At 34.9% G+C, this 27,880-nt stretch overlaps 1 protein-coding gene across 3 annotated transcripts in view; it reads right to left on the bottom strand.

The window, feature by feature from the left end:
• The window catches only part of LOC136980150 (LIM/homeobox protein Lhx5-like), a 73,598-nt gene that overhangs the window by 2,875 nt on the left and 42,843 nt on the right, over nt 1–27,880 (bottom strand). For 2 of the 3 annotated variants that reach the window (XM_067276192.1, XM_067276195.1), the window contains exons 3-5: nt 26,066–26,532; nt 11,638–11,827; nt 393–569 (exon numbers count right to left, since the gene is read on the bottom strand). In XM_067276192.1, coding sequence (XP_067132293.1) covers nt 393–569; nt 11,638–11,827; nt 26,066–26,532 — 834 coding nt within the window. The remainder of the gene's footprint in view (nt 1–392; nt 570–11,637; nt 11,828–26,065; nt 26,533–27,880) is intronic. The other variant, XM_067276193.1, reaches the window with a different exon arrangement.

Raw genomic sequence — 27,880 nt, forward strand, 5'->3', positions numbered from 1 at the left:
ATAAATTTACAAAATTGAAAAATCTTGTACGGTATAGAATAATGAAAGAATAAAAAAAAATCTATTTATACATGTGTACATATAGATTTTTTTCGAGAAAAAATAATTACTAATTCAAAAAAACTGTGATTTGAAGCGGCTAGATAAACAAATTTTCTAATAAACTACAGCAGAGACTCGAAAATGGGCAAGAGTTGGCTTGGGCGTTAACACGTCAGCGCGTAAAACCATACATTACACTAGCCAAAATCCTTGTTTATGTCAAAGAGGCAGACAGTAAATTAAATATATACATTTTGAAATTCTTAGAAAAAGTAGAAGTCAATTCGTAGAAGAAATGGCTGGAAAAATTCTTATTTTTGTCATTAATAAGAATGATGAGGGCTACTTACCGGGACCTACTGCAGAGACGATTGGTTGCTCCATAGATACCGGAGGTTGAGAGTTCTGGCCTGTGGACAACGGTAATGATCCGTGGTAGGGGATTCCGTCGGGTGGTGGCTGGCCGGGGAAAAAGTCGTAGAAGCCAGGCTGTGTTCCGTAACCGAAATCTCCAGGATTACTCGAATCTGCAAGAAGAAAAGAGGAAAAAAAAATTCAGGAAGAATAGTTTAGTTTCGCCTCCTCTAAATTACATTCCCCTGGCTTACTTTTATCAGGTGCCTACTAGGCGATCTAGGCCGGGATTACGTAAACGTCCGACACAAAGAAAGCACACGGTCAGATCCATCCAATCCCTATGGGTTTCCCCAATATGGGCACTTTCTTCAACCAAGCGAAAACTCTAACGAAGCGTGCACTTCTGGTAGAGTAGTGCTCCCCTCCAACCACCAGTTAACCGCTTAGGGGGTTATGGGAGAAAGCAAATGTTTTTCCACATGTAAATGCCACCCGTTATGTATATATATATAACTATATTTTTTTGTCAGAGTTAATCTGTTTCCATTTTTCTACAGTCAATTTTAGGTATAATGAAATCGCATTCCCACATTCGATTTTTTATTATATATATACACTTTTTCCCTCCCTTGTTCTAACTGCATCAGCTTGGAATTTTGTTCAATTATTCCAAAAGATAACAGTAAATAAGTAAAAGTAAATTTTATTATCTTTCTATATTTATACATTGCCCGCAGCTACTTACTTCAAAGGTAAATTCCGCTCTCTCTTTTTTTTTTATGATTAAAAACATGGGGAAAAAGTTTTGAAGAAGGCGTTGGTAATTTCTGCCTTCGTTGACAGATGGCGCTTCTTGTCCAACGGTAAACGGTTAAAGATCTTTTTCATTTTTATAATTGACAATATTTGAAATTTTGAATGAAGTCATTTCCGATGTTCGTTAGAAACAAAATGGCGGATGAGTGACGGAGCTTTTGTTACAATTCGTAGCCATTTACATGTACAAAAAACGCCTGCAACTCAAGCTTCCCCTTAAAGAATGATGTTATGAGGAAATGCTTTCTGTCATTTCTTAAATCTAGACTTAATATTTCTTTTTTTCTTAAAGTAATGGAGACATTTTGGATTTTAATCTCCAACGTAAGTGTTAAACATAATTTCCACAATGTATGCAATGTATTCCATTTTTACTAAGACTTAGAAAGCTAAAGGTAAAAAGAGATATGCTATTTACATTCAGGCTTTTACTTAGTCCTACTCCCCCCTCTGTGGAATGGCAAAACTTCCATTTATAATTCTAGAGAATTCCTACATCTTGTTCCCCGAACGGGAACTAAAGCATTAAGGTCCAGTAATCTGCTGCGCATAGTTGAAGAAAGCCCCGAGCAGATTTTAGATGGGCTGTTTGGTGGGAATATTGTGTGGCCGAAGCCGAGTCCAAAGGCCAAACTAGACTAGACTAGAAAACAAAAGAAAGGGAGGAAACGGGCAACACACATTTGTCTCTGTCAGTCGAACGCCCCTTCCCCGCTAGCTGATTCTTCCGCTCCCCGTGTCGGGCCAGGAACTTACAGATGTCCAGCCGGCACGGCCCACCAGGTGGCACTGTTCTTTAACACCGACACCACTTAACAGTTCGCATCTAATTTTCTATCATCCCGACGGCGCCCTCTCGAAAGTATAAAAAAAAATAAAATAAAATAAAAAACCCAACTCCCCGCCGATTGCTTTTTTCCATCCCCTTCAACTAATTTGCCTTAAAGTCGATGTTAAATGAACGAATTAAAAATAGTCCTTTAATGCCAATTCTCTGTAATACAGTAATAATATTGCAATGGGGCATTATCGTATGCGGTTATAATGGATTTATTCAAATCCTAAATGGCCTAATTTTTAACATATGTGAATTTGTCAGATGCATGTAATTGAATGTAATCCGGTAAGCGGCCATGTCAAAACGCTATTACTCAATAAGAACCGAAATTGCACGTTAAATAGCGCCAACCCCTGTACAAAAAATAATATATAAATATATATATATATGTATATATAAAAAATAGTTACGCTTCCACCTGACGATTTGTTAAAGGGGAAAAACAGCGGGAGACCAAGCTGCCACCACCCGTCGAGACTGTAGTTTGTGGGATGCCTGTCATCCCCCGGTCCTCGATGTCCCACCGAGTTGACGGCTAGTTGATGAAATGCCCGCTAGGGGAAGTAAAAGTCTGCCAGCGCCGCCACACTTTTTTTTTCACTTCAGGACGGACATATAAACCCGCAGGTTTTCTGTATATTATATAACTGCCAGAAACCATGGAATGACGGTGCGAGAACCAGTTTATATTCTCGTTTTTTTGTTTTTTTTTTTAATTTGTTGGGCATTTTCGAACGGTTCGATAAGAGTTCGAGAGCGCCATTCTTCGTGTCTTTTTTTTCTCCATGTAATTTACTAGAAGGGGGAACCATTTCTGTGGCCAAAACTATCTCTAGATGCAGTACAATAAATTCGAGTATTGATAGCTCCCAACAGATTTGCCGTTACGAAACAAAACAGGCGGTCACCCACATTATTCAAAGTTTATGATCTTTGCACGCACCGCGTATTAGCACTAACGTCCACTTTATTGCTCTCCCCCGACCTCGTCGGGCCTACTAGGGTGGTATCGCGAAGTCCCGCGAGAACTTCCGGCCGCACCGCGTGCACCCAGTGGTCCCGTTCAATGCGGTCACGCACGCTAGGGACACGTGCTTTTGCGTGATGCTAGGCCTTCGGGCGTGCTGTAATTATGTTAGGTAGCGTGCTTGCAACCAGATCAATGTAAACCTGTTACTTTGTCGTGTGCTACAACCACTGGTTGGGTCTCGCTGTGTTTTTTTTTTATTTATTATTTTATTTTATTTTATCTTCTCGCTGAGATGTCTTTAAACATTCCAATTTGGGTTTCTATAAAGTTTATGCGGTAAACATTTTATTGTGTTATTAAAGTTGTTTTGATGAAAATAGGCAAAAGGGGGGGTTGTATTGCCACTAAACTACCGTTTGCGATCTGGTATATGTTATAATTTCGCAAAAATCGGCCGGAACAAACGGAAATTTCTTCGTGAAAATTGGATCTGAGGAAGATTCCACGTAAAATACTGCTACAAAGGTAGATTTTTAAGCTCTTATTTATCGTTTTTCCTATTAAATATACCGCGAAACTTCGTCGTTACAGTGTAAAATAGTTATAAAAGCTTTAAAAGATAATATTATCAGCAGTAAACAAAGGAAAGAAATGTTCGAGAATGAATCGAATCACATAAGCAAGGCGAAAGTTAGTGAAAGAGCAAGAGGAGAAAGAGCAACATCTTTGCCAGGATAATAGAAATCTGTTCCGCCTGTCGCTCATATTATGTATCACAAGTGACCAGCTTACAGATAAGGAAATCAGAAGGAAGTGATGAAACATACAAAGTTACATTTCCATGATCTGTTTGATATTTGATTGAGAAGTCGCCTAGTGTCTTGTGGGTGATTCACAAGGCCAAAATATAGAAAAGCATTTTAAAAATTCTTTAATATTTAATACATTATCTAATGCCGTAACCGTCTCTACGTTTCTAACTCATATCTTCTACGCGTAACAATAGAAAATTGAGGTTGAAACCACTGGATTATACGGAAAAATAGGTTTTACTTAAGGATAGGTTTTGCTTTTAAAAAAAGTAGGCCTATTTCAAATCTTACAAAGGATGTTTACGGAGGGGAAAATGTCTTTAATCCCTTCCTCGAGCCTTAATTTTCGTAGATATACATCATTAATCGAGAGTTATTGATAAACGTTAAAAGTGGACAAGACATAAAAAGAGTTGATACGTGCAAGAAATTATGTATGAACCATATCAGTTTTATTATTATTTTAAACGACAGTATTTTGAACGTAACGTTGAGGTAGAAGCAACACGAAGATGCGTGATCGGTAGGTGTGGTGAAATCATGTCGGGTTTTGATACCCGAACAATAAAAACTGTATGTAACTAATACTATCGAAGTGACACCGATTTGAAAGTAGTTTTCGTATTGTGTATCACTCACACTACTTATAAAAAGTCATATAACAACACTGGCACTGGTAGGGTTTAATTAGTTAAATATAAAGGAGGAAGATGATCGTAACAATGCGCTAGTTCTATGTAAAGGTGGATGGATGATAGTAACAATGAGCTAGTTGTATATAAATGAGGAAGATGATCATGACAATGCGCTAGTTCTGTACAAAGGAAGATGATCGTAACAGTGTGCTAGTTGTGTATAAAGGAGAAAGGTCGTAATAGCGCTTGTAGAAGAGGAAAAAGATTGTAACAATGTATTAGTTGTATATAAAGGAGGGGGAAGGTCGTAACTGTATACTGGTTGTATAAAAAGGAGGTAGACGAAAGTAGTAGTGTGACTTACTAGTTATGTAAGAGGAAAACAGTTGCAACAATATATCAGTTGTACTGTATACAGAACAGGAAGATAATTGTAACAATATATTAGTATATATATAAACGAGGAAGAATGCAGAGACAATATACTAATTCTATATAGAGAAGAATTGGCATAGTCAAGAGGAATAAGATCGTAACAGTATAGTTGAAAAGTCATAATGTTTTACCTAAATATAAAATCTACGTTTAAATTTAATGTTTTAAATTCTTTTAAGTGGTGTTATTTCGTTTTGACACTATAGATTCGTGTCTATCTCCTCTATAAAAGGGCCTGTATTCTTAGAAGTTCTTAAGGTTTGTTTAAAACTTATTTCATTTCAGAATTGACCTGATTTATATACATACAATTTATTTTGAAGAAGTATTAGCAATGCAAATCTCTCATTCTACTTTAAATTTGCAGGAAACAATAGTCTATAGAGTCTATTACTTAAATATATAGGCTCTATCTAAAGTATATGGCTATAAAACTATTTCTTTTACTAGTTACTTGATTCTAACCCTCTTAAATCTTTATTTAAAGCTTGATTAAATGTGTAATATATACAATTTTGTTATTTTATTCGAAATTTTGTAGAAACCTTTATCAGAAATATGCACAAAATTAAAGTTTTCGTGCGCTAAAAACTGTTTATTACTCTATAAACAGCTATCAAAAATTTTAAAAAATCATTTTTATTTAATGTAAATTTAATAAAATACCATTAATTATAGATTAATGATTGTTTTAATTATAAAATTTAATAATTTTATCCAGATTTTCTATTGAAAACCTTCTGAAATACCATATTTATGCACGACAACTTTGTAAATATGTAAATTGTTATTTATATATTAAAATTCTATATAAATCTACTTGTTTAATATAATAAACCGATTTTAACGTATAGATACAACAGTGTACACTGCATAATATATAAAAATAATAGCTTGATAATTAAGGGAAAGGGCTAAAAATCCGAAGAAGAATGCCAAAATTTCTACAACGTCCCGAATTCTACTGAAGTTTTTAAAAGACAATTTTAATTGTAAATTGTCAAAAATAATAAAAATAGTTTATGTATATAATAATAAAACATAATTTGAAAGGATTTTAAGTTATACTTTCATAACTTTTGAAAAATAACAGCGTACAGTAGACTGTAGTAACAGGATAAACGATGCAATTAACGTGGATCTCCTACGATATCACATAATCTAGCATCTATTGTAGAGAATTTATATTATATATTTGGCCTACTTTTATAAGAATATAGAAGATAAAAGAAGAGGATTTAAAAATCAACCACAAAAATTAAACTTTGGAAGATGATAAATCGCTGTTTTGGATGATGAGAATGACGGATCGGAGACGATGAAAATCGTCTCTGATCCGTGATTTTTTATTATTATTTTTTATTGGAAACGGTTCTTAGTTTTCTATTTTTCTTTGTAAATTTATTTTTATTTTATTTTATTTTTGTCTGGACGATTTATTCGTTAGAATCGATTGTAAAGAACCGACTTCAAGTTTGCGACTGAGAGGTGGAATCCAGTCACGTATAGAAGTGCACATGTACAGTACAAAAGGTTCTTGCCAACGAAAAAAAAGGAAGTTTAATGATTGATTTTTCTGGACAAAAGATCACTTTGACTGGAAAATAACGATTACGGTAACAAAAATAATACAGAAAAAAAGAGATTGTTTTTCGTTAAAATTAATTGTCGAGTTCAAACACTTCTGATTATTTTTCATCAAATTTTAAGAGAACGAAATTTTTTATTGCCGCTTTTTATAATTAAAATATTGAGTAATTCGATTGTAAATAGCTTGATTAATTAATTAGGCATTCGAAACGTGCGTTTAAACAATTAAATTGATCAAAAATTTGCTATTTTTGCGCTTGAAAAGTTGCGACGTAACAGAGCAAAAACGTTTTATTACAATGGCAAATTTCACAATTTAAACGGATGAATTTCGAATTTCTTGAGTTAAATACGAATCCAATCGATTGATTTAACACAAAAGTGGAGAAAATTTGGGCAAAGGAGACGTTTTTAAGACCGAAAAAAATGCATGTTTTTTTCAGTAAGGAAGACGAGAGGGCGCGAGCGTAAAGGGTAACTTTTTTTTTTTTTTTGTTTAGCTGCGAGTTATTGTCTTACCGATACTTAATAGTTTTTATAGAAAGGACAAATGAAAATAAAAATACGTAATTTCGAAGGTTCTTATATAATTCCGCAGGCTGTGTTTAACTTATGTGATTCGGAACGAACGAAGCAGCAACCCCAAACGATCTTTTTGGTAAAAGTGTAAAGGCAAAAAGTACGTATCGGAAATCGATGGATTGTTTAATGTCGTTCGAGATAAGAGGAGAGAAAAAGATGGAATTTTTCTTTTGTGAATCGAGAGCAAATGTCGACAGCAAAGAATAACTTTTGAGTGATGAAGTAAAAACGTGAGTTTGTCGTTTGACTCGATTCCTGTAACGACTTCTCCCGATAATAAAAGACAGATTTGACTAAGAATTTATAAATAATTCGCTTCTTGACAGTTGACGACGTTAAAAATGAGTGTAAACATTCGAAAATATGTAGAGAAATTTGTATAGAAGAATGTAGCGAATTCGATTAACGAATTTTTAGCGCCACTCGCACAGAAAGGGTGGGCCAAAAAGTCGTTAACTAAAGCATCGGAAAGACTAAATTTCTTCCGCACTACTTTACTTCATCGTTATTTAGTACAGAAATTAAGCCTTCTCTGGCTTTTAGACCACCCCTTCGTGTGCGTATTATAACGTTTAATATTACGGTAAAGGAGCTTAGAAATAAGGACAAAGTGATAAATTGTCGGAGCGATTCGCACGGTTAAACGAGCGTTGCGTATATATAGCATTAAAATTACGAGAGGGGAGTATTGAAAGAATAATTCTTTGATGGCTAACTCGGTTTTGGGCCACCCCCGTATATAAGTAGACGATTTGAAATTATGGAAAGGGGAGTGAAGAAAGGGGGGAAAGAAAACAATTTGATAGAAAGTGTAACAGAAGAAATGCTGGCGTATAAATGAGGAAGGCACATCAACAAGTAGGCCTATCCTATATTTCACAACATCTACAAACCGGAATAGAGGATTATCCACTGACCTAAACACCATCAGTCATTTGACGATGTTTTCCAAGCTCCTCCATTTATGTTTTTTCATTCACCCACGCATTCGTTGAAACATGTCACGAAGCGACTAACCCTTAGTCGGTTGAGGTTAAAGATCAAATCTGACAGCGGCTTTAAAAAAAGAAATATCGCTTCCCATTGTATAATCCTGTTTGACAAATTAAAAATACGACAGTAAAAACTCTTCCTATTGGTTACATCCAATACAGCTGTATCATTCATTACAAACCCTTGAGAAAACAGTCGAGTATCTTAAAACATCAATCGTTTCTGCTTCAAAATATGTTTTTATTTTTATTATTTTAAACAATTTTAAAGTAATTTCATCCATTTTTTACGACTGTAACGGAATTTTTCGTAACGCATCGTTCATTAGAACCACGAGTAACACGTCACTCTGTAAGGCTTTCTACTAGTTTAATTGTTTAGAATATGAAGATTTTTTTTAGTATATTAGAGTTTTAAAGGCCACTTTACTCGTAAATTATCGAACAAAAACCTAAATGTAACCCTCAAACGGCACTCCTTAGACTCTTGTAACTCTATATAACCATAAGAAAACGTAGAGATACGATTTACTAGAACTCTAAAACACTTATTGGAGTTATTTAAAATATATTTATGATATTTTAAAGATATTTTAATGTTATATAATTCATTATAACATCTATAACAGCGTTTTTCTAGCTTAACATTCAGTAAACCTCACTGTACAGATATATAAAATGTCAGTTAATAGTAAGTATTATAGCTTATTAAGCGATAAGAACTTTAGTAAACTATTATAGAATGTTAAATATTCCTGATATTAGTCTAAATATCTAATTGATCTCCTGAAAATATAAAGAAAAACCCTTTAAAATGTCTTCAGAATATACTAAATCCATAAGAGATTGGTTTGCGTGGCTTTAAACACGTTAGTAAATGGTTTATAACTCGTTAGAACACTGTAAACACGTTATTAAGAAAATTGTTTAGAGGTTTTAATAATTAGAATCTAAAGAAAAAAAATTTTTTTTTTTAGTAAACCATTAATTGAGAGAGGGAAAAAACTAGAAATTTTAGTTATGTATAATTAGAATCTTAAATAATTTAATAGAATATTCATTAGAATCTTAAGGAAACGATTCATTAAACCCGTATCATTCATTTAAGTTTAAGTAAATTGAATATTTAAAACAAGAGAAAACGTTTACACGATTAAAACAAGGCAACAATTAAGTATCCTATTAGCAGTTTGTCACAATAAATCTGCTAAAAACAATCAAACAAATTTGATCAGTAAACAAGTCGAATGATAATTCTTATTCTTTAATTAGAAACTATAAATATTATAGAAAATTAATTGATTTCCATATTGGCGTTGTGTGTTACGTAGGGGTTTTAAGTTTAGTTTTATCCCACTCTTTAAAAAAACGCTCACCATCTCGTTTGCAATTGGGCAAACTTCCTCAGTCCAGCCAGGAAGATTCGGATTTGACAACGAACAAAGAAAGCAACTCACGTTCAGTAAAACAGAAACGGGGAGGGAGGGAAAACGACGTTGTAGGGAGGGATCACGAGCAGAAGATTTCCAACCCCCCGCTCGCCCCCTTCGCCTTTTGCAAGCCGTTCATTAGAATGGCTGAAGGTACGGTGGAAAGATAATAGACTTTTAAAATAAATAGTCCCAGACAGACATGATTTGTGGGCGAGTTCAACACTCCGCCATTGAACCCCAGTCCAGCGAACGTAACTAGTCTTGTATTCATGATGGTGTTTAACTGTCTGATACAGTCTTGTGGATTGGGAGGTTTGTTTACAATAAATTGAACTAGTGTTTTCGGTAATGGATTTACGGCGTTTAAAGATAAATGTTGATAGCTTTAAGTTTAGATTGGCGAGAGAGAGAGAGAGAGAGAGAGAGCATCCAATGAAGAGAGATGGCCTCCTATCGTAAACTCCCCAATCATTAAAATTGCGTATGTATAGAATATAAAACAAAATTTCCTGCTTTTTTAAAAAAAAAACTCAAATAAATTATTAATAATAATAAAAGATTACATGTTTAAAATTTATTTTAAAGTGATTAAAATGAATTTCTTCTTCCCATTTTTCCAAAATTGAAGGATTCTCGAGTCACTTTTCGTGCTTTAGAAAGCGGTCTAAAATCGAGGAATTTTACATATATTTTAGAGAAAATAACTTAAATTAATGATGTTTTAACAACTAAATATTATAATTTAAGTGAATTTTCGCATTTAAATCGGTTATTTACTTGCGAATTAATGCAAATCTTCATCAAAGAGTTTCTCTCATCCCGACTCATCCCCTTTATGGTGTAAGAATTTATTATTAAACGCCATTAAAACACTTATTTTCTCATTCAAGGAGGCGAAATAAATAATTCTAACGAATCAAATTAACGAAAAGAAACGATTTAAAACGAAAATATTCGTATAGTGTTTAGTTTAAAAACATCAGAATTTAGAGAGGATAAAAAAAAAGAAAAATAAAAAATAACACTTAAAAATGACGGGAACATAAACTTTCATCAGAGAAAATATTTTATAAGCCATCAGTAAAGGAAGAGATTACAAGGAGTAGAAAAAAGAACAGACAAGATCTGAGGTCCAGATAAAGTCGGAGGGGTTGGGTCATAGGATGAAAGTAAAAAGAAAAAAAAAATTAGTCTTCCCTTCACGCGCAGTTTGGTGATTAATGTTGCAAAAAATTGTCCTCGTTTTTCCTCAACGCTATAGTCTGACGTTCTGATTGAGAACCGCCTCCTCCTTTCTCTAGTCTCCGTCTTAGCCACGCCTAGAAAACGTCTCCCGTCTTCTCAAGGACGTTGCCTTGGTAACGGCTCCACCTACTCTTCCAACTAAGCCACGCCCACCCGCATTCTAACAGCAGATTGAAGTAAGGATTGGGATGGGAGAAGTCGAGCTGATCGTTCTAGGTGTGCCCCTCACTCAATATACTGAGGGGCGACGACCAAGGGAGTGAATGTAATCAAGATGCTCTTTAAATGGTTATTGCGTTGTAAAAATTAAAATTCGTCTCCTAACACTGCATAAAATTCTTTAAAATTAAAAAAATAATAAGTGTTTTTCGTGTGTCGGCTTCGGCAGAACGAAGTTTTGCGACACTAAACTCGACGTTAAACTCCACCCAAATGAAATCTCTCCGTGACACACGCTGCTCTTACTAATGAGGATTAACGAAGAATACGCAAAAATTGAAATTTAAAATTAAGAATAAATGCTAGAAATTGTTCTTACAACTCTTAAAATCAGGAATTTTTGTATGCCACGCCACTAAACTTCACCCTGCTTCAACACGTGTGATTGGGTTTAAGAAGCGAGTAACAAAAAAACAACTTGAACTTAAAAAAAATAAAATAAATGCTAAAAACCACGTTATAATTCTTAAAATTAAAGGTTTTATTAGGATTTTGCGGTAGAAAATGCCTACTAAACCCAGCACCGAGCTCAATCCACATGCCCCAGGCATGGTCTATCAGTTAAAAAAAAAAAACATTGCCCAAGCGTGCGTAACCGCTTACAATTAAAGATTAATTAAGATAAATAAGAAATTAGATCTGAAAATTAAACGAATAAATCATAAACTTACCAGAAAAATAGGCGAAACCGGAATTGGGTGCTCCCACCATTTCCGGACTGTCATCCAATCCATCGGGCGACATACCCGGTCGTAAAGGTCTCATGGCGCGCCTGGGGCTGCGGAAAAAATGGCGTCGGGCCCCCAAAGTACTCAGTTGTTTCATTCTTCTTTCTTTAGACCGCCTATTCTGGAACCACACCTGGACAGGTGGAAGCAGAAGAGGAGAAAAAAAAAGGTCCCCCCGAAGACGGGGAGGATGACAGAAATTAATGAAGTGAATCTCGCATGGGGGAAGATAATTTCAATTTTTTTTTTTTTTTAACTTTTTATAATCTAGTTTTTAAGAAGTTGGAATTAATAGCGCGTTGATACTGGTTACTCTATTACATACACTAGTTAGAAACAATGGCACATTGCAAGATTTAATACTGTCTTTACACGTGGATGATCTTATGATTCTTCGCGTTGAATTTCTCGATTTTTAAGCAATTTTATGCACACGATTTTAAGATTTTTGAACGTTTCGAGTTAAATCAATATAAAATTGCCAAAAAATTCGATTATTTCCACAGTAAAATCGATTTTTTTTTAACGCAGATGATAGGCCTTTGCGTAACTTTAGCGCCATTCTAAACTCCTGAACGATGTTTAATTTACAGGAAAATAGAATAAAATAAATTTATATTTAATATAAAACATTAAAAACATATTTTTAGTAGCATAAAGATCTTTAAAATTTAGAATATTCGCGTTATACTTGTCACTAAAACCGAACAAATTCTGCACCTATCAACGTAGAACACGTTACTTTCGAATGTTACTCGCTCCCTATTTAACGTAGAATACGCTACTTTGAGAATTCTGATATAAGGTTTTACGGTTTTTCTCTATTCGGAATAATAAAAAATAACAAATTTATACAATTTTTCGGCTTTAGAGACGTGCGAATTTATCCATCTCTATTAATATATAAATATATATATTTAAAAAAAAAAAGAAAGAACAACTAATTTATCGAAAGTGAGAGAAGAAGGAAGAGAGAGGGGAAAAAAATTTATTTTATTTTATTATAATTTTTTTGATAGAAGAGTCGTTTATTGCTACAGATAGTGTTTTTATCTTTCTCGCTAATCACATCATGTTAGCATATAAAAGATTGGAGCGGATTAGGTATTGTATCCCTGAATAATAATAGAAGTTTGATCTGTTTCACACGAGATTCCCTAGAGGTTGTCTTTCTACATCCTTAGACTATAGACTAGTCAAAAACTCGGGCAGCAATTTGCTTATGTAAAACGAGTTCGCCCTTCTTAAAGACATGCAAATCGTCGTTCGGAGTGCGTCGAAGAAATAAAAATGAGCTTCGTTTCCTAGATAAATATTCAGCCATTTTTTTTTTTTAATTTTTTTCCTTGTTTCTGCCACCAGCAGAGAGAGAAAGCGAGAGAGATACTAAGAGCCAAAGCAGGGCTTAACTTCACCCCACCCTTCTTTCAATCACATCGCCTCCCCCCGGATATAAATTGAATTCTTCCGATGGGGGCGTGTATTATCGTCGTTTATTGGACGATTGTTTTAAGTTTTTTACTTTTAAACCAATAGCCGTTGTTGAAAAGTATAAAACGGCACGTTGATGTTACGTCAGATATGAGTGTTTTTTTTATTTTTATTTTTAAGTGTTTTTGCTAGTAAAAAATTAGATATATTTTTTTTATTTTTTTGGTCCGGAAAGTGTCTGGAAACCTAAAATTTTGGTATGATTTTAATAGGTAGACCGAACAGAATAGGGAAGAAAGTTGGGATAAACCCGAAGAGGAAGGTAAAGTATAAAAAATATATAAGTGAGCGGCACGATACATTGAAAACAATGGAGACATGTGACGGCCTACAAAGGTTGTAGAGGAAAGGGGTTGTCAAAATATAAGCCGCGGGCCAAGCTGCAAGAAGGGATGACCAGATAACCGTTATTAACGCAGTCCGGTTGTCGAGGGTTACGGGTTAATCTCGAAAGCAAGAGACCGTAACGCGCGCCCTTCTATACCAAGGGTGTAATTTGGTTGGCCCAATGTCGCGCCAAGTTCGATACACACACACACAGGAAAAAAAAAGTCTTTGTCTTTTCTTCTACCATCTGCAATGCTGTGAACTTAACTTATTGGCAGATTGAGCTTAGTGCAGGGGTATAAAAAGTGTTATGCGAGACACTCCAAGAGCTGGATGTAGTTATTTTGCAAGGAAAAAAAAAGGTTCAAGAACAGATAATAAATTATTGTGTAAGCTTATAATTTTCTTACTTAAGAATTAAAAACAAGTGAAATTTTCTTTTTATTTAAGTAATTTAAATGTATATTAAGCCATTTTTGGGGGGGAAAACAAAAAAAATTTCTTTGTCAGTTTCTTAACTTTTGCATATTTTAGTCGAGAGTTATAGGCCTATTTATTTATCACATTAAAGAATATTTATATGATTTCTGTAGATAAAACTTAATAAAATTAAATAAAATTTATAGTAATAAGCTTCTGGTATATGCCTCATAAACAAGAAACTCGTAAATGATAGTTTTTATAACATATTTCTAACACCACTCGATGCAGAAAAATCATCTTTTGCTACAGGCCTAGCTTATAATCCGTAGGAAAAATACTTTAATTTAAAATAAAATCTAAAATATATTTTAAAAATTTTTTAAATTTATAATTAGAGAAATTTCTAAGCTTGCGAAAGAGCTAAAAAAGCTAACTCAAGAAGCTAGACTTTAGTTATTTTTGAACGTGAAAAATCTGTTTTACTTTCAGTCTATAAAAATTCTAGAAATTTTCAAATTCAGAAAATCTAGAAGCAAAATTTAATTAAATTTCTTACTTCAGTAGAAACGTAAGAATATATAAAAAAAAATAAGTTTTTGTATGGTTTTTAAATGGCGAAAATTAAATTTACTCCAGTTAAATGCGCGTAGTTGTAAAACGTCGAGTAAGCAGTATTTATATACATTTTTTTTTATATTCAAAATTGAAATTTTAGTCGAGTTAAAGCGTAGGAAATGGAAGAAGACGAAGAAGTAGTTAAATTAAGGATATTTTAAAGATTATAAATGCGTTTATCCGAATTGGAATAAGCGTTGAAACTGGAGGAAGAACGGGATCGATACCACTAACTTAAAAAGGTGCAGAAAGACAAAACAAACGGAAGGGTGCAAAGTTGAGGAAGAAGCGCTGTGGCGAGTGTCGGATGAAAGGAAAGCGCCGCACAGAATCGATGACAGAAAATGGAGAAGACAAGGCGATAAGAACTTCAGTCCAGCGGTGGGGATTAGGGTCTGCCGCGGCCCCGTCTGCCTGCAAGCCTGCGATAAGGTAGAGTTTTCGCCTGGCATAGCCTCGGGCAGCCAGTCGGCCCGATAACGCTTCAACCAACGGTGGCAAGTCGGCCGCCACTTGCCACACCACTGCCGTGTTGATACACTGCCCCGTTAACTATTATCAACCCCAATAGAAGCTGCTAATGAATCCGCTGCGCTACCACCTACCTACCCAACACCCTCTACTTAACATCTTCGAGCGCATGGCCCTAGGAAGGAGTCGCGCGGTTTTGGGTTTCTTGGGGCTGAGATGCTCCGGGACACGTCCGGAAGGCTGGACTGTCGTCATAGTAACGTGGTTAACACGTTAAACCACCCATCAGTTGAGGTGGAGAAGAATGGTGACGAATATGCAAGATGTTTTCATATTATTTACTGTTTCATTCGGAGAACGTTGTATATTTTACAGAAATCAAGGCGCATTGCAATCCTACTCTTCTAGAGAATAAAGTGGAGATTTTTTTAACTTTTATAGCTGACAATCGAGTTAATTGATTAGCTGAAGACCCTTAAAGAAATACCTAAACAGAGCTTAATATTCGGGGATTAATTAAACTAACCAATAGAATCGATCTAGTTAACATTCCGTTTTTAACACGTTCCTACGCCTTTTGTAGCCATAAACGATAAAAGTTAGGTGTTAGTAAAGTTAAAGAGGGTCGTTTAGAATCCCTTCGGTCCGATAAATATCTAAATGCATCTATAATACTAATGCTAAAAGGACGTATTTGGGCAATCCATTTGTCGACCGGTCGAGAATAACAGAGCAATCAGAACTAGGCATCTGTATCCATACACAATGTCCAGCACATTGGACACAGCGTGTACACGAGCCAGACCACAACACACTGACAGAGACAATGATAGATGAGACAGAGGTTGGTACTGGTCTTGCCCAGCCTTTCGTGTCCTCCACAGAACAAGTCGTTAGACCTAAACGTGCCTTACGCTCCACTGGCTCCGGATTAAATGGCCGACGGTAGCAATATCGGAGTCTGTCAATTCCTTCTGTGGTCTGGATGCCATTCGGGTGAGAGAAATTATACTTTGGAATTGCACAGGTCGTGATGGTAAAGCTTTTGTTTCAAAATTACATGTAGAAATGGAAATGTATTAAGTTCACCCTTCAATATAAGACTTGAAAAAAAAATAATAATAATAATAAGTTTTAAACCATTTAATTTTATATAAAATGAGCATTAGGCATTAAAAAAGTGCCATTTTTTCCATGATTAACCTTCCAGTTTTTAAGTATTAAAATGGGAAAATTTCCGGAATTCTTGTCAATAACAGCATCCAGAACAATATATGATGGTACTTTTATGTTTAAAATAACTGATTGTATGCATTTTAGGCAATAAAACAAAAACGGGAATCTATAAATCGTCTATAAATTTCTATCTTCGTGTGGAGAGTTAGGAGAAAATATATATGTGTATATATATACACAGTATAAAATGTAGAAAGGTTTTTCTATTCATGCAAATGGAGTTGTATGTAAAAATATTCTTTCTGCATATTTTTTTTATAAGTTTGTGTGCTTAATTCTTTGTTAGATGAGATATTAGAATGATAACAAAATAGGATTATGATCGATGAACGAAGGGGTATCAGATTGCATCGTATACTCAGCCTCTTATTATCTCAATCGGAATGTGGAGCAAATCCCGATTTTGAAACGAATCTATTATTGTTATTATTATTTTATTATTATTAAATCCTTTTTTTTTAAGTTAAAAAGGAGAATTGACGATCTGGCAAATTATATAATCATTAAAAGTTGAAAGAGAAATTCGACGATCAACATCCTTCAAGTCAATTTCTCTTTGACATTTAGTCATATGTTTAAGATCCCAAGAGATTATCGATAATTATAAAACCATTTATTCGTCGTAATGATTTTTAACACTATCTTTCCATTCAGTTACTCTCGGAAAAATCCTTATTTCTGCTTTCGTTTTACCCCCGCAGCCATTTAAGATGAACGATAACTTAAAATGTTATAGATGACATATAAAAAAAGAAAATAAAGATACTAAAAAACCGAGAGAAAGCACCGTTTGTTACGTAATCAATACTTCGACCAATCACTAAACGGAAGTGGAGGTACTTTTCGCATCCATCCCACTCCCTCCGGCACGTGCTGAGATGGACAGGAGAGAACTGCCTATTGATTGGTTGCTAGATATCTAGAGGCTGCCGTCTGCTCAATTCACTCAGCCTTTGGAAACAGCTTTTGTCGGGCAATTAGATACTCCAATCAACAAACTATTAAGATTTTTTTGTGTAATATCAAGCATATTCTATCCATATTTCACTTGTAAATATTTCCCGCTCCGTTGTCACATTTATTAAGATTGATATTCGGTGCCATTTGTAATTTAGGGACGAGTGTAAATGCAGCTTTCCCGCAAGGCTCCAAAGCTTCAACACGAAGCCAACTTTCTGTGCTCTTGCAATAAAACTGGTTTCTAATCTGATCGGAACGTCTTCCTTTGCCGATTTATTGTTTTGAAAACCTTAAAGGCACAGAATTAACTAAATATAAGTCAAATATTACAATTAAAACTTTACGTATATATACCTGTACAGCAACGAAGATTGAGTGAGGAAGAGAGGAGATTTTTCAGCTGGAATTTTTATAGAAGAAAAGTTGATTACACTTCAGATAATTTAGTAAAAGATAGTAAAAATATCAGCAGATACATCGTTAAACAAATCTGATTTATACATTCTTTCAAACGTTACGACGGCGGAGAGAAGAAGAGAGAAGAAGGGAGGATAAGAAAGAAGAAGAAGAAGGAAGAAAAAAAAAGCATTTATCACTTTGCTGGCCGGATTATGCCAAAACTATAATTTGGTCCAGACAGAAAATTGTCAACCAATCCCTATCAAATCACCAGATTGCAATTTCTCCTTGGCGTTCCTTCATGTAAGTAGGCGGGGATGTTTTGGACTTGGGATGATCAGAGTAGAGACGTAGATTAGAAGAAAACTATGCAGCCTGCGGGGCAGATAAAACCGTTCGGCCGCAAAATGTAACCTCCGAGACCCTACAGCAATACGTCAAGGTTCGGCGCGTACCACGCCCGGCCGGTTGCCTAGGGAACCAACAGACGAGGTGGAGGAAGTAAGACGAAAGAAAACAAGAAAAAGCAGAATGGAAAAGAAAGATGACGTATCGGTCTAGACTCACCATCCATCATTTATACCTTTAGCCAATCCCAGACCAACGGAAGAAATGTAACTCCTCCCAAATCTGCTCTCTTATAGTGGGAATGAGGCCGACAGGAATATTTTTACTAGGATCACTTCGAAAAGTTTTCATGTTTTATATGAATTTTTCCAACATTTTATATTCAAAAACTTAAATATAAAGTACTTTTTACTCGTAGAAACTTTGCCTTTCTTTATTCCTCGCCTTTTAATTATAATATACGACATTTAAATTTTTAAAAAAACACACATTTTACCCTTTTAATTACGCTTTTCTTATGAGTCTAAGTGTGTATATAAGGTATCGAGAGGTGTAAAACTTCGTTATGTAAAAGAAGAGAAAGAAAGGGGAAAAAAAGGAAAAGGGAACTTATATATTCTATTTTCTTATCCTGTCCTTAGGCTACTCACCTCGTTCATGCATAAAATTAAAGGGGGGATAAAAAGTAAAATAAAATAAAAATAATTCGTATAACAGCTATTTTTAACGCTTTCTCTTGAAAATTGATTTAGAATAAAATATATTTTTTCTAAAAAAAAAAAAAAAGAGAGAGAAATTATCCCTTTAACTTGAATTAAAAGCTGTCTTTTCTTAAATTTCTTCCTTTTTTTTGTATTTTTTCATCCATTTTTTTGGTAAGAAATTATTATTTTTCGCTTATTTAAAGTGCAAAAGTGTAAGAAATTAGCGCGTAAATATTTTTAAAATTGTATATTTTTTTATATATATATAAAAATTTATTTACTGATAAAAATCTAATTATAAAAATAGAAAAACAGATAGATTGCAAGTTTATCAAATGCCTTTCTTTAAAGTTATTTATCATTAATCTGCTTGTTGTTAATTACTTTTCTTCGCTTTCTTCTTCTTCTTCTTCTTCTTATGTATAAGATAATGCCGAATAGAATAAAAATATTATGTAAATTTTTAAAAAATTTTTATTTTATTAATTTGTACTTTCGAACAAGCATCTAAGTAATTAAAGAGTCGGGAAATTCTTGAAGGAGTTGAAGATGATGAAGAAATTTAAAGATGCTGAAGGAAAAAGTAAAGAGAATCATTCGATATTCGATTCAAAATAATGTTCTTTTTTTATCATAAACTTTATAAATTTATGATTTATTTAATTATAATCATTCATTTTTGGTGTTAAAATATAAGAAAATTTCATATCTTTGTAATTATTTTCATAAATTTAACTCGAAAATGATGTAAAATTAACTTTAATTTCTAGATCTGAATCCACTTCACTTATATGAATCAAAATTTCAATCATTAACAATAGATACGGGTGTAATAATCGTAGATATTTAATTACATAAAGGTTTATCACGCTGTATGTCACTGTTTTACCAAATATAGTAAAAGTATCATTAAGAGATGAGGAAAAGATAAAGGATTTTAAGAGGGTGATCGTAGGTTTCCAATAGATATAAATTGAGAAAAAACGAGAGGTAATTTTGGATAGAAGGGCTAAGAACTTAGGACATGTTGCAGCTCTAAAATGTCGTTTCTATGTGATCATGTAATGCACCAAATCCCCCGGGGATGCGATCAAAGAAGGGCTTGGCACCTCGGTCTCTTCTTTCGAGAGGCAGGTGGGCCAGGTGTGCACAAGGTATCCGTCACTTAAGACAGGTAATTACGTTCCTTAATACCACACCTCGACAGGGAGAAACCTCTGAAAATTTTTGGTTGGTACGTTTTATACAATCACGTGCATATTTGATGCGTTTCTTGATGAACTTTCGACGCCCATCGCACGTGCGTAATTTCTCTCCACGTATGACCCCAACGTTACTTTTAAAGATGGCTACCATCATTATTCTCTATCACGTAACGGGGGTACTCACTTTATATCGGGCGTATTCATTGGTCGTAGCTCAACCTTACCCCTCACTAAGGACCAATAGGAGGGTTAGGAGAACATTTTTCGTAAGGTTATTGGTAGAATGCGTGAGAGATGAGTTTCCATACTTGGAAAAGAAGTTTGCGTGACTTAATATGGGGTGTCCTTGCTTTCGCCACAGTCAATCGCTCCATTAATGGTCTTAATCGAATGGCCCGTTCGGAATCTTTCGTTCAAGGTTGGAGAAACGACAAATCGTCAACCGGTTAATGAACGAAATGACAAATTTTCCATGTAAAAAAAAAAAAATTAAATAAATATTTATGTATATATGTATGAGAGGTGGAGAGATTTCTCTATTCTGTAGCGTAAGAGGAGGAGGTGTGGTAGGAAAAATGGGGTGCTTATCTCTCAAACTTGAGCTGACTCACAATTGGAGTTAGTAAAAAGGGAATGCAATCACCAAGAACGATCGTAAAAATGGGCTCAACTCAAATGTAATCGTTTCTTTATGCTTACGATTCCCTTCAAAACGAAGGGATGTTGCTTACAACATCCCTTCGTTGCTTTAAATCAAACTTCCGATCTCCAACTTTTCTACACTTTTAAACGAGATTTTATTCAAATTCTAAATAATTTACATCCGAATTTATACATTTTCGGAGAACTTTTTAAACAGTTTTAGCACCAGAAATGAATTTAAAATCCCTACGTTCGACCAACAGAATTTTGAAGATGACTGGACTATCCTTTGCATTAAACAGAGAAGAGCATCTTTAAGTTCTTAAAATTCGTTTACACTTGAATGGTGGACGGATATGACGCATAGACGATGTGTTAGAAGAGAAAAGAACCGCACCCAACTGACCGTCATCGCTAGTTTGATGATAGCGATCTTGGCTAAAATGGAAGTTGAGTCATGTTCCTTTGATGTGACTACCAAGACCAAAGATGGTTAAAATCGACTCCGATACCTCTACATAATAATATTTGAACGAAAAATCGTTAAGAAAAGCATATATTAAACAAGAAAACCGCCCATTAGATGACGATAAATCAAAAACGGAGCACACTAATGGAGCGAATTAATGTCTCTTTTGTAGAGCCAAAATACTTTACCAGTCATTCATCTTGTGGCTCAATATCAAATTTCGATTCGAAATTAGAATTAAAAAACTCCATTATTTTAGTATTTTCTTTCTTTTTCCCCTCCTCTCCTCCCCCCATTCATGAATCACCGATTCATGAAAGAAACTGGCAACATTGACTCTAAACATCTCTCGCGCGATCAACTTCTCTTTTAAATAGTTTGCGTCACGACATTTACAACCCTTCATAAATGACGTATGAGTGTAAAATTATACTGACAACTGTAAAAACAGAGGCGATAATTTGATAAGTGAACCTCAGTGACGTACAAACAGCCTCGCCCATATTGACAAAAACCAATCTGTAGGTGGCAAAGTTGTTTCTGTTTGTCATCTCCGTTCAAATTAATCAAGGTCTTCCGACCCGATGTCTTTGTAAAGATAACGATACCCAAACACCTACGTCATTTCCGTTTCTTTTTATTTTCGATAACCAGATGAATTAAATTAGTAATAGGACCCTTACATCCTTTATATTCGGTGTAGAAAAGCCGAATCTATAGGCTCTAAGGTGAATGTAAAAGCCCTGTTTCTATTGTTATTCTTTTGTGCTTAACGTATGCAAATCTCCTGCATTTTTTTTTTTTAATGTTAACTATAAGCATTATTTTATGCTGAACATTGATAACTACTGTATGTTTTATCACTCTATTCTATGTTTAACAAACGTATGTTTCAATGCCTTTCCGTGTTAGACATAAGCTTTCCTTCTACTCTGTACACTGAACATTAGTATGCTTTTTCTAATGAACATCTTACTGTTTGTTGAACACATTTCCACCTTCCTTTTTCGTTCTTTCCTGCAGAATATGGACGGATCTCTTTACTTTTCATGTCGAATATAAACATGCTTTTCTACATTGAGCATAAATGCATTTCTGTATTGAATATAAACATGTTCTTCTCTATATTTCGACGTTGAATACAAACACATCTTCCCACCCTTTCCTACGTTGAACATAAATATATTCTCCTCCATATTTATCACACGTTGATGCTTCTACACACAGTTAAAATTCTATTTTAAACATTAAAACACATTAAGCATCACTTTAACAGTTAAAGAATTCCAGAATAAAACATTAAAATTCGTATATTTTAACATTTAAAAAACATTTTTTTAATATATATATATATATATTAATTCCCTCCTCCGTTCTCCTCTTCCTCCTCCTGACGTTCTTTACAGAAATATAAAAGTAGTGTAACCAATGTTTATCTAAACAACATCCATATTCAAGTAAGAATTCTTTGTAAAAAAAGGAAAAGAAAAAACTTATTTTTTCAGGAAGGATATAATATCCATTGGTATTTTTCTGTTCTGGAGATGAAACTAGTATCAGAGTACATACCTAACATGCAACGGAATTCCCTGCATAGGTCTATGGTCTACATGTTGGAGAGGAGTGTGTGTGTGTGTGTGTGTGTGTGTGAGAGAGAGACGAGTTGAGGGTAGAGACTAAGATAAATTGGAATGCGTGCTCCGTCTGCCAAACTGTAGCTTTGGCTATTTCTAGATGCTTGGGGTGAACGTTTGTACTGTACCTGTGAACGTTTGTGATGGAATTTGTGGACATTTCTCTCATTGTCACACCATGTGACTAAGTCCGAGTCAAGAAGGCATCTTATATATTTATATCGAGAAGAATTTTATTGTCCTTTCTACATTTAAATTTTCCTTGGCTTAATGTAGATTATACTTTAATGAGCTTGTCTGCTGTAAATTGAAGATTATTCCGACTTGTCACCCTTCAAGAATAAATCATAATAAATTTGCTCGAGTAAATGAAAAGTATGCCATTTTTTTCATCCTCTCTATACATAAATTATTATGAATTTTTTCGTATTAATTTCTTAAATTCTGTATAAATTATGTTTAAAATATTTAAAATATCTTTAAAATGTTATAAATATCATGCAATTCTTATTGTTTTTTTTTTTAAATCATTTATACGTACAGTACCATCTCCCGTTTTCTAATGGTGCATAAATTATGCTAATAAACCGATATGAGCTAATTATAATATGTTAATTACGTAAAGTTTGCGTGAATTTTTACGTATCTAAAGGTCAATTTTTCCTTTCATGATCCACAAATTGTATATTAATAATAATGCTGTGTTATGCTGACCACGACGTTAACGATGTGATGCATATGAATTAAAATATGTTAATGAGGTGAGGAGTATGTTACGGTGTTTTTTTTTCGTGGCTTAATTTTACACGATTTACCTTATTTTCTCCATTAAAACTCGTTAACAGAATCGGCAAAATGACGTTTTCAGTTGCAACTGAACGTTCAAAATACCTTTTATTTACCTTAAAAGCACGAAAAGTACCTTAGTAAATGATATTTTAGTGGAGTATTATCACATATTTTTCATTTTTAAATCATTTTTGCGTAGAAAATATAGAAATTTGCAGTAAAAAGACAAATTAAATTTTCATATAGGACAGTTTATCCTAGTCAAATCGTTACGATAACGCCTCGAACTCGGGGGAGGGGGAAAAAACTATGGAAAATCTATAAAAATATAAACAAAACTAGTCAAATTCTCTTTATTCCAAGAGACCTTCAGTAGGAAAAGCAGAAGCGTAGCTGCTGGAATGTCGGTTAGTAATGAGCAGATGGGTTGTATCGATCGCAGGATGGAGAGCGGTTTTTCCTTCTTCAAAAGCAGTACATGTCTATTGACGTTTACATTATAACTCCTCTACCCGTGTTTCTATCGTTTCTGGAGTGTCCTTTACTTCAAATAACAATTCCCCAAGGGCTGGTTTCTTGCACTACTATCACTCTTCAACAAAAGATAGCTTTTTGTCACACTGCTAAAGTCCAATCAAAAGATTTCAATTTGATAGAATACCAGGGAAAAAAAAAATCTTTAATACAGTAACGTTGGTAAGACGAATGAGATGGATGTATCAATTAGATCTTCATCCTACCTGCAATTGCTTGAAAGTGTTGGTAAGATGTACAGAGAAAAAAACAATTATCCTTGATAAATTGTTGTGTTAGAGGTTAAAGTTGATGTTTGAACCGCTACAAAATAAGAGTTAAAGGTGTTGTATCTGTTCGATACAATAGAGGCGAAAGGGGGTTACGTCTAAACCCTGAGTGTAGGGATTAAACTGGTGTTCAAACAGAATTGAGTTTTAGAAATTAAAACAAAAGGAAGAATCAGACTTTTTTTCTTCTTTTTTTTATTTTGAAAAAAGGAGTAGGAAGAGAAGGTGGAAGAGGAGGAAGAAGAAGAGGGAAAAGGAGCTCGAAAAACTTTCGCAGTTGCTTCACTACTAAGTAACACCAATTCCTGAGGGGGACGTTAGGCGAAAAAGGTCTTCGGACCCATCGGGACCCCAGGGTCCATTTCACCAGTCGGAACCCCCAAGAGGGATGGAGCTTACTCGGACCGACACCGGAAATCGTTTTTCGATATTTCCGAACGGGAATAAAGAGAAGGACTCTTCCAATCCCAGGCCGCAGCAGACAGCTCGGAGCTCGCTCCAAAGTCTCTCTTGATCCTTTGTAATTCCACCTTTGGCCGTCGTAAGCTGCTGGCATCGATTCTCCTCCCCTCCATCCAACTCCCAGCTCTAGATTCCAAGCTATATAGAGCGAAGCTGGGAAAAAGAAGTGAAGCCTGGATATAGAACTCGTCCGTCTGAGTACAACTCAGCAAAGTTCTTATTTTCTGTCTCACTTCTATTCGTTCGAAACGAAGAGTTTTCCAAAAACCTGCAGGCAACTTCCTTTTCTCAACGGAGTCCAAAAGTAATGATATAGGTGTAGATATAAGAATTTATAGTAAATCTCTGGTCTTGTCTATAACTGGAGATAGAAACTAGGAAGAAGTGATTGTATTCTGCGAGAGGAGAAACGGTGACACACTCTAGCGATAACGGCTTATACGTAGATAAGTGTTCTGTACATTCCTCCTTCCTATCAACCAATTTTTTATACAGTTTATTTTCTACCGAAATGTTTTTTCCCAGCGTATCAATGCGCAGATTTAATACAACTATAAAAACACCCCCTTAACATCTCTCAGACACCTTAAACATAGACATAACTAATAAAAATAACTTAGACCAATCTTTAAAGATAGATTTCACTTCATTTTATACGGTATTTTCCTCGTGGAAGACATCTTTTCCGCGCGCTTCTTAATAACCAAACCCCCCTCTTGAAGTATCAATATATTGTAATGCACGTACGCAGACACGCATTCATTTTCAATCAAGGTTCTCATCCGTGGGATAAAACGTCTCAATCAAGCAGAATGAAGCTAGATATTTTCACTCCGAATGCCATTAACTTGCCACGGTGGCACAGTAACGCCCTTAAGTAACACTTTAGTGTGTACGATACACGGAGGCAGAGTCGCTGGCTTCGTACAAACGCAAGATATTTAACGTGCACTTGTGTGTGATTTATGGTGACATCTGAGCCTCTGTTCGCTCTAGCTTAACGCCAACGATGTTAGTTCCTGGTTTGCAATATTTCGCCCCGAGATACTAGAAAACTCAATGTCTCATTTACACATTCATAACGGCGACCGGACCGTGCTCTAAAGTGAGATTATCCGAACCGGTGAAGATTCGATGATTGCATAATCTGCTCCAAGATATATGCCGAGTGTAAATTTACTAAAAGAAGCTAACGTTAATTTACGACATTGTAAATGGGAAGTTTGCGTAACGTTCGATTAAATTTTGCAATACGTAGCCATGGTTTCTGAGTGGATTGTTAGAAGACTTTAAAAAATGTTCATAATATTTAATAAATTTCTAAACTTTTATTATTTATAATTGTAAATATATAAAAATGCAATACGTTTTCGCGATTGAAAAAATAATTTACCTGTATAACCCGCATATTGAGGCCCGTCTCTTGAGCCAGCTGCTCTCTGATGTGCCTGGTGGGTTTGGGAGTTGCGGCGAAGGCTGCTTTCAATGTTTCCAGCTGTTTGGCCTTGATGGTTGTTCTAGGCCCTCTTCTTTTAGTCCCAGGCTGATTTTCGTCGTTGGGTTGTACAGCCTGACTTTGATTTTGACCGTTGGTAGAACTTACACTGTCGCTATTCGCACCACCTCCTCCCGCTCCGCTAGTACCATTATTAATTGAACCCGGTGTGGCTCCGACGGGGCTGATGGTGGCACTGGGAGGTGGAGGTCCGGGAGCAGTGACCACCATTCCGTTATGTAGATCCCTTTCTACACTAGATTCTCGATCGGTGTCGCGGATAACTGGACCTAAGTCTGGATCAATGGAACCATCCATTGCATCGTCTAGATCGTTGGGATCCGATGGAGAATTGGCCATCACTACTGTAAGAGAAAAAGAAAAAGAAAAAAAAACAGAGATTTCAAATTCTAGTTTGCTTAAATTAGAAATGACGGCGAGTTAATTAAAAATTAGATATGCAAATGAATTCGGTTGCGAAGCGACAAACTTTCTTCGCGGCAAGCGACCTTAAGATATGGAAAATGATTTGTTGGAGCAAAAAGAAAATCATTAGATGCAGTTTTGGAAATTAAATCAATGCAGAATGTTATCGACAATGGATCTTATATTTTAAAATTCTTTTTGTCGGCCATTTAATAAAACTGTAACTCTTCTTTTTTTCCCTTTCCTCTTTCCCTACTTAAGTAGGCATTTAATCATTAAGAAAAAACTCTGTTATGTGTCTTTATATTAAATCCACGTTTACAAATTTATTTAAAGTTTTAAAATATGCTTGATTTAAGAATTATAAAGGTTATAATTAAAGATTATCAAATTACACAAGATACAAAAATTACTTTGCTTTCGTACATCAAATACAGGAGTCGGAAAGTATATATTATTATTTATTTTTTTAACTTCAAAACGTTACTTTTTGCATAAAGTCGTAAAATCAATTGACATTGTTGGCCTATAAATAAATGACAGACGAATCAATTCGAAATGCCCATTGATCAATCGTTGTGAGACGATCATTAATATATCCTCACTTCACTAGTTCCTTCCTCAATTTATATTTTAATACTCTAATAACATCTTTATAAATCCTCAAAAATACACACGAAATTTAAAATAAACAACGTATTTTTTCATTTTTACGAAATTCTTTGGTAGCATCAGCACAGTTTACTCGTTCGAACCTTGGAAGCAGCATTTGGCACATGGTACCATGACCGATCTCTATAATACCAACAAAATGTCCATAAGAAATCATTGATCTTTGGAGGAAACAGATTTAGGAGGCTGAGATAATACCATGAACTACCTCCCCGGGGTGTTATCGAGACCCTATGACCCCAACCAACGAATCTTGCCGCTATCGTCGGGGCACAAAGCTCCCTTTCTGTCGTCCAAACGACATGTTTATGAATCATAAACCGGTATGACACAAGGATGGGAGGATAGCGAACGAGAGGGGTGGAACTGAGACCTTAATTTGTCATCATTTGCTGCGTTCGGTTGCAGAACTGGGTTTCGCTTTGGTAATCTCAAGGGGAGAATGCGGGGAACAAAGCTGTCACCATCTATAAATTGTCCGACCGCTTCTGAAACAGAAAGAAAGTTGCATGAATCGTTTGTGGTTCTTCCGCCTTTCAAAGGTAACTTGTGATGTACCGATGTGATGTGTTATATTAAAAGATCGGTCAGCTGCAAAGTCGAAGGGAAGAAGAA

The sequence above is a fragment of the Centruroides vittatus genome, unplaced genomic scaffold, assembly GCF_030686945.1.
Source record: "Centruroides vittatus isolate TY-2023 unplaced genomic scaffold, ASM3068694v2 contig_680, whole genome shotgun sequence".
Taxonomy (NCBI): Eukaryota; Metazoa; Arthropoda; class Arachnida; order Scorpiones; family Buthidae; genus Centruroides; species Centruroides vittatus.